This window comes from Castanea sativa, chromosome 3 (assembly GCF_040712315.1).
Source record: "Castanea sativa cultivar Marrone di Chiusa Pesio chromosome 3, ASM4071231v1".
Lineage (NCBI taxonomy): Eukaryota > Viridiplantae > Streptophyta > Magnoliopsida > Fagales > Fagaceae > Castanea > Castanea sativa.
The window spans coordinates 25,870,881-25,882,267 of record NC_134015.1 but is presented as its reverse complement, the minus strand read 5'-3'; the positions used below and the strand labels follow the sequence as shown (position 1 = coordinate 25,882,267).

Sequence of the window (11,387 nt, the reverse complement as noted above, 5' to 3'; positions counted from 1 at the left end):
ACCTATTTGGACACACAAGAACATTTTTCATGCATCACAAGTGCTATCTTTCGCGCACAAAAGCTTACAAAATGACAAACAATTCTAAATCGATACACATAACATATTGTCTTAAAAGTGCAATATGTTTGACTTTTCATTAATAATGATTCCCTAAGGGACAAATTAAATGATTAGAAAATCTATGATTTTACTTGAAATTTAAATTTAAAGTTTAATATAAAAACAGTTTGAGTGAGAATCATGCATTTTTACATTATTAATTTGTATTATAATGCCAAATATTGGAGGAACATTATTGAAGATGAAAAAAATAAATAAAAAAGATATCTGATGCGCACAATTTCAAAAGATTCAACTTTTCATTGAAAGGATATTAAAAAAAAAATTCCATTGAGAGAAGCGAAGATATACATAGTTTTCTTTTTTTAGACCCAAAGATATACATAGTTTTTATCCATAAAAAAAGTACAGAATTTATACCCTATTTGAGATTAAGGTCCAAGATTTTTAATTTTATCAATTAAATTCTCAAACTTCTGAAACCGTTTCAATTTAAAATCTATGTCCATCATTATTATTTATTTCCGTTATTCTGGGAAATAACAAAAAAAAGAAAAGAAAAAAAAAAGAAAATGGAAACTGTAGATAAAATTTTATGTTTCAGCCATTATTTTTTTTTTTTTTTTGAGAATATTTGAGCCAATAAATTGGATTATGAATATGCATACCCTTGGTGAAATGCAAAATTTCATCATTGGTTTCTTACATTTCTTTGCTCCATTATTGTTTAGCATTACATAAATAAAAATTGGAGATGAACAGAGGTTTCAATTTGAAACAATTTCATAAATTTAAAACCATAATTGACAAAATAATAATTTAAGAACCCAATGTGAGAGTACAATCTTATTCAGCAAAAAAATATATGATATTATAATCTCTAGTTTATTTTTTTTTTTTTAAATGTAATTTCTCAACAAAAAAAAAAAAAAAAACAAACAAACAAACAAACTGGAAATAAGACTAGAATTCACATGTGGTGCATATGAACTTGCTATGAGTACAAAGTGTTGGCACTCTCTCCCCCTCTCTTGAGACTTACATCTGAAGGGACATGAAGAATTAAGAGTTTTTGTCCATGAACTCAATAGGCCGTGTGGTAGAGCCCACACTTCATGAACTGTCCAAAAGTACTTTCTGGATTTGGGTTGATGAAACCCCACCCACCCTTTTCACAATTTTCTGGGCTCATCTTTATTACAATCACTTTTTACAGATAAAAGACCTTACTATAACGTAAATTTAAGTAGCTTTTAATGAGGTAATTAGCAAAAAAGGGTAAAAAAGGAGCTTTCCTTGGGATGCTACAATACCCAAAAATGTTTGCTTCAGCACCAGCAACCCCTGGTGGGATGACACGAGTGAGTGCTAAAGCAATACTTTTGAGGGTGAAAATAACATTTGCCTACTTTGCATCCATTAGTCATTAGTGCTTCCTGTTTAAAAATCAAATACCTTGTAGCAATCAAGATGGCTCAAACACATGCTTCAGAATGTCTGTGACGATCTCTTTGATATCCTCTTCTTTGCATGAGGTTACGAACTTCACTGCAACAACAAAATTTTCCTCAATTAGTGCTCAATTTTATTTGACAAATTGAACTGCTTAGTTTCACTTTCACCATACTTAATAGGAGATAGTATCTCATTCGCTAATTCACCTGTCAATGAGAGAGTGATCTCATATGCCCAGCGCATGAGAAATTTCTTCTTGATAGAATGAAAATTCCATAATATAATTAATGAAACAATTTTTTAGCTATTACTATATCATTAAAGAAGATTAACAATTTTACCCACTTAACATGGTGCAAGTTGTGAAAACAATTTTCCACAAAATTTTGGGTTTTTGATAACTGAAACCTTACAAGGAGGATCAATGCCTTCTCGCAGCAAGTTCACACCTAACTAGAATTATCAACACAAATTCCAATAGATTATGTTTGAGCTTAAGAAAACTTAGATGAGTATTAAGCTTGTATTAGAAAATACTTGGGTTAGCTTGAAATCTCCTAACTCTAAATGTTTTCCTAATTACAAAGAATTAGTTTTTGGCTAACTAAAATCAGATTACCGCCATGATTTTAACTCATGATTGACCACAATATTGAAGTTTATATTTGTTTATGGTAGACCAAAACTTATGGTCCAATTGAGAGCAGAAAAAAATATCCCAATTTAAGGGAGGACTGGTATGATATAGAAAAGATGACAAAAGTAAACGAAACAATAATTCAAGACAGTATATGTAGGCAGGGCAAGAACTGATTATACTTGGTAGGTAGTACCGTAGTAGTGGAAAGAGAAAATGGTCATATTATTAAAAAGTACTGGTGCAAGAAGGACCCAAGTACTGGTAGAGTAGGTGGCAGTGCCAGTAAAGCATCAGTTTCCTTGAAAGCAAGCAAGCTAGCTGGCTATAACTAAAAACGGTAAAAAATGCCGTTCAAATGGACCCTAACAATACTTTTTATACAAAATTTGACAATATTTTTATAAGAAAAATGCTAACAGGTGCATTTAAAGTAATTATTAATAATTTATTTAATTAAAAAAAATTTATGAGAAAAAATTATTAATATTTTGACAATATTTTTTATTTTTAATAAAAGTGTTATCAAATTTTTTCTAATTGAATTCTTAATCGTTGTTTTTAGTGTAAGCTTTTTATAATAGGTGAGTTAACAAACTTTATCTGATTTTCACATATGTTCAATATTATATTTTTATTTATCACTAACAATCTCGCGCGAGTAGGTGTAAAATTTTTTTGACTGTGCGAACCTTCTCCCCAAGATTTTTAATGATCTTCATCGTCATCATAAGTTGTGTCTTTAGATAAATTCCAATACATGCAACATTGAGTAAAGACAGGTTGTAAGAACACCAACACCCCTACTACTCCCACCCACTTTACTCACAAAAAGATTCATCCTTTAGAGAGAGAGAGAGAGAGAGAGCCAATCTACAGCAAGAAAACAAAAACAAACCCAACAGCAAGCCTACTCCTAAGATATGCGCATGCAGGGAGAGTTATTATGGGAAGGCTATTCTCTAGTACAGACTGGTTTTCATATATTTATTATGCCTTTACTCGTCGCATTCACACGTGTTCTTTTTCATTTGTATGTTTGGGAAGGCTGCTCTCTCTAGCACAGGCTGGTTCTCAAGAATCTCAACAACCCTTGTACACCTAGACCTAGGGGTGAAGAGGCATGACTGTATGTGAACAGAAAATGCCAAAGTCCTTGCCCACCTATCAAATCGGATTGTCATTTAAAGGAAGAATATGGTGGTCGCTGGGTCAAATATCTTTGCTGACTGCTTTAATCCAGATGTATACCCAGTGAGTATTACTGATCGATGAAAATCTTGACATTAGATATTGTGTTTGATGACTTCCCCACTGGCCAGAGAAAATTTTGTACTCAACTGAAATTGATTCACCAAAGCGAAAACTTAATTGAAAGGATAAATTTACGTAATCTTCTTTAAGTATTGTCATTTAAGTTTTTTAGGTTGATTTTTTAAAAATATTAAGTATTTTTAATAAACACATAGAGATAAGAGAATATTTTTTTAAAAAAACTTACAACAATATATATCTAAAAAAGCCTAACTTTTGAATTTAATTATTTTTTAAAAAATAACACTATTTTTATTATATTAATCAATATAACCTAAAAACCTATGTTTTGTGCTGTCCTAATTGATAATTTCTTTAAAAAATAATATTGGAAATAATAATTTTTGATTCACTTCTCCAATGTGACTCTTTTACTAATGCATTCAAGCTTTGTTTATTTTGCTGTAAATATTTTTTGGAAAATATATTCAGATGTGTTTCATTGTAAATTTGGTCAAATTTGAAAATATTTTCTATTGCATGGAAATTTTTTTATAAAAATTTGTAAAATGTTTTATTTTAAAGATATTCAATTAAACATTTTACAAATCACACAGTCACACCCCCCACCCCCCCTCCTTCCTTCTCTGTTCTCTTTCCAAGACCCCCACCCCTCCCTTCTTTCCTTCTCCAACTAGCATAGAGTTGGGAAATCGGTGCAATGGCAAGCAAATTGAAACAAATGTGTAGCAAATCGTCAAAACCTCTTATTGTTCTTTGGATCAGATGATGACTGGCATTTCACAATGGTTGGCAAAGCAAATAATGGCAAGGAGGCTTGATAGCGGCCGGAGGCCCCAACAGTGGTTGGGAGGCATCAGTTTTGGATTGATTTGGTAGTTCTGGTTGGAAAATTTTAGGACATACCAAAAACCTAAAAACGTTTTGACTAAAAATATTTTCAATTGAAAACATTTACAAAAAAACAAAGAGGATGCAATTTTGGGCAGTATTTATTACACACTGCCCAAAATGAACTAAACTCGTGACTTAAAAGTCACAGGTTCAGTTTATTTGGCTATGAATCCAGACAAATGTGTAACAAATTTCCCCTTTTTCCTTTTATCACTTCAGCAAAAAGCTCTCCTCTTCTCTCCCTAGTCGGAGGGGGGTATCATTTAGACATTTACTCACCAATCTGGTAGAATTAGCACAAGAGGACAGATTACAGCTACTATCCTCATAGACAAATTTGTACTTCAAAAGAATATGGACTATACCAAACAAAATACTTCGAGGCTGTGATCTAAATTTACTCTAGCATTCTCTATAAACTAACAGGCTTTCCATTGCCTTTTTGTACTTTACGACTAAAATCACGGCTCACATCCAAGTACAGAATATGGGTGGACCCACTAGGGAATTTCATGTAATTCTTGTAGCACAATCTTTGTCACACACTATTTCACAATTATTTTATGTGACAAATTATAACTGATTGTCTTTCATTTTTATATGAATCCAATACTTTTTTTTCATCCATCACAATTGCTACAATTATTTTTTGGGAATTTGTGGATACAGCTCAAAGTCCACCGACATAAATCCCAAACAGAGATATATGAGAGAGAAATATACTATGCATTCCAAAGGAGAAATCCAGGATCATATATATGTTGTCAGGAGTGATTCTATGTAGTTCATGTAAGTAATGTACAACGGACCACAACGATGGCTTTACATTTTGGTGGACCACAAGATTGCTTATCAAATACGGCATGTGGTTATGAGTCAACGTTGATGACTACTAACGTTGATGACTATGGAATGACAAAGATCACCGGTTAATGAATGAACCAGCAGTGCATTAAGAAAAGTTGTCCATCACTGATCACTCACTAGTCACCACCTTCAAAGTTTGAAAACCCTTACACTTAAAGGGTTGGAATTTGGACTTGGAGTTTGGATTGGGACCCCATCAACAATCGAATACAATGAGTACCCCCACATCAACCATCATTACTCGTATCTCATAAGCTAACAAAATTGGGCTCCTTCACTAGGTGTTTATTTGGCCCAATAATAACAGTTAAATGGGCCTAATGAATTTGAGGGCTCCCTGTGTAGGATCAACAAAATGTCAAGCCCAGGTCCCACGGTAATGGTCAGGGAATGGAAAGAATTCAAGCACAACCTATAACAACTAAAAGTAAAAGAAGTCTGGACTTAAATATGCCATTTATACCAAGAGTAATGCTAATTCTTTTTTTTTTTTAATTATTATTTTTATTATGTATCCAAAACTTTATTATGCACCAACCATGACATGCCCACTTCAATATATATGTCAAAAAAATTATGAAATTTGTGTCATTAAACTTTTTAAACTTATTGACATCCCAAAGGATTACAATGCCACTATTAAAGCGTGGCAGTCACTATAAAAGTGAGGTGATTACCAAGTTGAAAGTATGAACTAAGCGGATGAGTTGCTATCTAAAGGTAACATGGCAATTGAAGCACCGTGAAGTTTAGCATCGAAATAACATAACTGCCACACCATCAAAATCACAACTGTCAACGCCTTCACAATTGCCCCTCACTACCATGCCCATGCCACCATGAGTGTTTTTAGACATAATCCACAAACTCAAAATTACAGGGTAAATGTTATTTGAACACAAACGGATTGTTGATGTGGTTTGGTCACCTATAAGGTGAGGATACAACCATATTGGAGTTTTCAGGTAACAGCTTGTGCACACACATGCAAGGTCTGCCTAGGAGATGATGACTAAAAAGGGTTTACACTTGGCAAAATAAAAAACAGAAATAGAAATAAAAGGAGTAAGGAGTGCTCATATAGTGTCATAATCATACTAGCAGTCTTGATGCATATACAATATGATATTTCATCAAATACATTTCATGATTTTAATAGTTTAAGTTATGCTTGAAGATGCAGTGGCATCAATTTTAATAGTTTAACAAACCTTATTGTCAGAGGTTTAGTTATGCTTGATGATGCAGTGGCATCAATCTATCTATTTATAAATTAATGTTTTAAATAGAGTAAGAATTGAGATAACAGCCTTAAATAGATAGTACTGTAAAAAGCTTCATGTATCACACCCTCTCTATGTGTGTGTTTTTGTTATTTTGAGTGCAGAACATTCTCATTAATGAAAGACACTATGCTTACAATACTAATACAAATACTTGCATGAGCCGTTTGCCTCTTTTTCTTAAGTTTTTCAAAGTCAAATAATGTTTAAAACCTACAATCTGTTTCTTTATAAGTATTTATAAGCTACAAGATATTTAGAACCAACAAGTAAGATTAAAGTCCAAACAAATCATTGAAATCCCTTTCTAACAGGCTATGGTTTACTCTTAAAGCAAATCCTTATCCCCCCATACAATGTTCCTAATAGTGGAAGAAAGCAGTATATAATCCACTACGAGCAAAGCAAATGAAATGTGGTTTTCAATGAACAAGCAGAAGAAATAATTAAATAATTCAAGACAAAATTACCTTAAAAAACAACAGAAACTAGCCAATACACAGAATTGTGGTCCTGTCAGCTAAGCACCTTGTTAGCACATCACTTGGAGATAGAAATTTCTTGACTCGACAAATATTGCACACTTTACCTAGTGATTGGTAATAGGCCTAAAAGATTACAGTGGCCTTGATCCTATATGGCAATAAATATTGTATGAGTCAATCCCATGCAGAACCCTCAAAGTCTCTTCTACTCATATTTTATGGCATCAATTTAGCAAGAGGGAAGCATTACCTAAAAGCTTTCGAATTGAGTCCAAAACCATATGCTATATCTATTTTGTTCAATATGCTTGTGGAATTCCAGATCTCAATTCCTAAACTTAATTAATCAACAGGTTGGATTAGCATCAATTAACAAAACTCTGTGAACTATGAAATCAGCAAGTTGAACAATCATAGGTTGAAGTTCCAAATCTTCAATAATCAGAGTTCTATGAATTCCAAAGTCAGCAATAAGTTGTGATCCTCCGAAAATTAATGATTTCTCCAGATTATTTATGATTATACCTAACTCTATTTCTATTTTTACCTTTTCCTGTATACCATAATTTATATCTTGTATATTCAATTTTCTAGATTTTTCACCTACCCACTTTGTCTCCTAAGTCCTATAATTATTCACTTTTTGATCATTGTATCTATTATTTACATTAGTTTCCATGTTAAAGACCCTATATTCCAAGTTCCTATATGAATTCTATTCTCTTGGACTAACGTCTTTACCCTCATATGTCCATCAAATGCAGGAACTTGTGTCCAAATTTCACTACACCCGATCTCCCATATAGGGAATGCCCTAACTAACCCTTGTATTCTTTTCATTGCATTTGGGGCCTGATGCAGCATGTCATCAATAAGGGATGCCCCAAAGTGTATTTACATAGATCCATTCATAATAAATTTACCAAATTTTAGGCTGGCCCTCAAGCTACCACAACCCCTCTAGGCTGTAAACAGGAGGTAAGACAGATGTTCTCAAACCAAGACCATCCTCAGCTGATAGAGCAGACTATTTCACACGCTGCAAGAGTCTAACGTTCTAATCCAAATAGACTGTGTGTGATGAAAATTATTAAGAATGTAATTTTTTTTACCATATGGATATATTATATAAAGAAAATAATAGAAACAAAAGGTTACTTGACAAACAAATATGAATATAGTGGGATGAAAAAAATGAAACTGAAAATTTTGAAACCTAGACTGATAGGTAATTTACGGTTGAACTGTCCAATTAGGTCCAAGTTTGAGATGAAAAAAATGAGTTTATGATATTTACAAGCAGTATCTTACCCCAGGGAAGAACAGGAAACTCCTGCCTCTGTTTAGGGACTGTAATGACATATGAAGCAACCTGCAATAGATAGAAAAATCTTATCCCCAAAAGAAAGAAAATGAATACATGGGCACCAAATTATAATTACTTGAATTGGAATATAAATAGTTAAAAAGGAAAAAAAAGAACATGCCAAAACTGATGCAGCAAGAGAACGAGGAGAACTATAAAGAACCGATGTCTCATCCCTTTCATAAAGAAGATCCATAATATCAATGCATGCTTCAAAGTTCAAAACCTCGCCCAATTTCGCCACTTCCCTGAATTCAAAAACACATAAAAGAAGTACCTAGATGAACCCAGTTATAATTAAGATAAACAAACTATATATGTCTATGACTATTGTGAGGATACTTCCCCAATTAATCGGATTTATCCGCTTTGGGGAGCCAGTCCCTCGGAGGGAACTCTAACCGATGTGGGACTTGATGTCAAGCCTGCGAGTCCAAGGTCTAGCCCTTGCTCCTGGTGAAAATCCTGCCTGCACTCGGGGATGAGCCGATAAACCGTGAGGGACTGGCTCCCCAAAGCGGATAAATCCAATTAATTGAGGAAGTATCCTCACATTAAAGAGTGTTAGTAATGGTACACACATGGTCGCTCCAGAAGCTTATAAACCATGTATGGGAGGGAACTCTAACCGATGTGGGACTTGGTGTCAAGCCTGCGAGTCCAAGGTCTAGCCCTTGCTCCTGGTGAAAATCCTGCCTGCACTCGGGGACGAGCCGATAAACCGTGAGGGACTGGCTCCCCAAAGCGGATAAATCCGATTAATTGGGGAAGTATCCTCACAACTATGTAACTATAGAAATTACGAGTCTGAAACAAAGGGGCTTACTTGAACTGAAAATAAAGCTCTTCGAGGAATACAAAAGCATTGTTTGCCGTACCAATCTCAAAATCCAACACCTTCAAAATGTCATCTATATCTTAATATCATGTAGATCGAACCATAATGGTTCAAGAAATCTCAACGATTCAATGAAATTAACCTGCAATAAGACCACCTCCTACAGAATATCCTCATCAACCACAGTGAACACGACAATATAAAAAGCAAGAAGTTTCTAAAACCATAGTAGCACACAAGTAGCTTACTGCTTCTACAAAATCACGCGTTGTAAAATGTTGTTCCGTGATAGTCTTGTCTCCCAAAGACTTCAAACTTTTCACCGACAATGGACGGGAATCATGTATCTACAAAAACATCAACATTGTAAAAAAAAATTAACCCAAAAGAATAAAAGAGAGACTGCAGCAAATTAAAACATGAAAACCCACTTTGCTCGAAACCCATATAGAAATAAGCGAAAACAACTGCAAGTTGCTCTCTCTTATTGGTTGCAAAAGCCAGTTTGCAGTGTCATCCCCTTGTTGTGTGAACCTTTACAAGAACATTGCAATTTTAGCATTACATCATATAGGAAAGGAACAAAGAAATTGGAAAACAAAAACAAAAACAAACAGTAACATAGAGAGAATGCAAAAGAAATGCTTGAAAATTCGATTCTTCCTAAAAATAAAATTGTTCAAACCAAGTCTGAGGTTTATTGTCATCCTTAACGCACCTAGAAATAATTGAAAAAATAAGATTAAAAAAAAAAAAATGGAACAAAGCCCTCAACTATGTATGCAATCCTAATGTAATGGAGTAATCGACAGCTCAAAACAAATAATAAGGGCAATAAAACAGTGAATAAATAGTGTTGTGATACAATTGAAGTTTCAGTTCATGAAAATTGCAGATTCATAGTGAGTGTAATTTGAGAAAAAATTGAATCAAATTCATGAAATATGTGTGTAAGTGAAAAAGCTGGAGCTGGACCTGGACAAGGAGGGGTAGAACCGATCAAAGAAGAGAGACAATGCGGCGTATTTCACAATCGGTGCGACTTTCAGTTCCTTTTTGTTTGCATTGCATTCACAACAAAGTTGAATATAAATTTGGAGAGAAGTGATTAGATATTGAATATGAAGAAGAAGAAGAAGAAGAAGAAGAAGAAAAAGAGATGACCTGAGCGGATTGGATGAGGAATTGGAGCAGTGGAAGACGCAGAGGAGAGCTTGAGGACCGCTGCTGCTCACTCCACATCCACTTCTTCATCTTTCTCAAAATGTGGAAGCGGGAACCCAATATTTCGCACTTTTCAAGAATGAATTTGAAACTTATAGTGTTAAACTTATTTATAGCTTTTTTTTTTTTTTTTTTGAGAGAGAGGAATAATTATAAAAAATTCTTATTTAGTAAAATGAAATTTTAACCATATTTTTTATATGAAAAAAAAAATTTTGAAGGTTGTTCTTACTCCTTATATTAACTTTTTTTTTTTTTTTTGGTGTGGATAATTACTTCTTACATTAAAATTGATTGGAAGAAATGTTACTCATTATGTGAGTACAATTTTGCCCCAGGGGGGAGGAGGAGGGGGAATGACAATTTTTTTTGTGGATAATTACTTCTTACATTAAAATTGATTGGAAGTAATGTTACTCATTATGTGAGTACAATTTGGGGGTCGGGGAGAAATGACACACTACCACTATTTAGCAAAAAAATTAGTAATCTATCTCTGTTTTAAAAATATATAGGAATCTACTACCTTGTAAAACAAGAGTACTATGTAAAACTTTATTTCGCTAAACTCGAGTAATCAAAAAGTGGTAAGTTCTTACATATTTTTAAAACAGTGATAGATTACAACATAGTTTGCAAAAATGTGCTATTTGGCTTTTCGCCCAATTTAAGGGCTAAGTAGTTCAATGATATTTTATAACACTTCCTATCACAAATATCTCAGAACTTTCACATCATCTATTTGTTATCTCAAAAAAAAAAAAAAAATAGCATTCAAGTCAGGTTATTCAAAATTTTTTGTTTATTTTAACATAAAACATAATATTTTTTTCTATTTGACCTACCAACTTTTCCAAAGACATACCTTAGATTATTTGTTATACAATTTTAATGGGATGCGCAAAAAGACACAAAGTGAAATAAAAGAATAAAAATGACTGGTTAGATTTTGCAATGGGATGCGCAAAAAGACACAAAGTGAAATAAAAGAATAAAAAAG

General features: G+C 33.4%; 1 protein-coding gene across 3 annotated transcripts; it reads right to left on the bottom strand.

The window, feature by feature from the left end:
• Window positions 1-1,021: 1,021 nt before the first annotated feature.
• LOC142629846 (cyclin-J18) lies at window positions 1,022-10,449 on the bottom strand. 3 transcript variants are annotated; one of them, XM_075803888.1, is made up of 9 exons: window positions 10,328-10,449; window positions 10,139-10,215; window positions 9,595-9,697; window positions 9,412-9,510; window positions 9,306-9,323; window positions 9,152-9,222; window positions 8,447-8,573; window positions 8,271-8,331; window positions 1,022-1,611 (listed from the first exon to the last, which is right to left on the bottom strand). In XM_075803888.1, exons 1-9 carry the CDS (start codon window positions 10,415-10,417, stop codon window positions 1,529-1,531), a joined length of 729 nt encoding a protein of 242 aa, XP_075660003.1. In that variant the 5' UTR covers window positions 10,418-10,449; the 3' UTR covers window positions 1,022-1,528. The 3 variants fall into 3 exon arrangements, with proteins under 3 accessions (XP_075660003.1, XP_075660004.1, XP_075660005.1); XM_075803890.1 differs by lacking the exon at window positions 1,022-1,611 and adding an exon at window positions 5,316-5,528; XM_075803889.1 differs by lacking the exon at window positions 9,306-9,323.
• Between the last annotated feature and the right edge of the window lie 938 nt (window positions 10,450-11,387).

What these genes read in the sequence shown, in the direction of transcription:
- LOC142629846 (XM_075803888.1), bottom strand. Translation starts at nt 10,417, where the DNA reads ATGAAGAAGTGGATGTGGAGTGAGCAGCAGCGGTCCTCAAGCTCTCCT. An exon ending in TTCTACCCCTCCTTGTCCAG is followed by an intron (nt 9,698 to 10,138) that starts GTCCAGCTCCAG and finishes GTTCTTGTAAAG; the next exon opens with GTTCACACAACAAGGGGATG. An exon ending in CTCTTGCTGCATCAGTTTTG is followed by an intron (nt 8,332 to 8,446) that starts GCATGTTCTTTT and finishes TATCTATTGCAG; the next exon opens with GTTGCTTCATATGTCATTAC.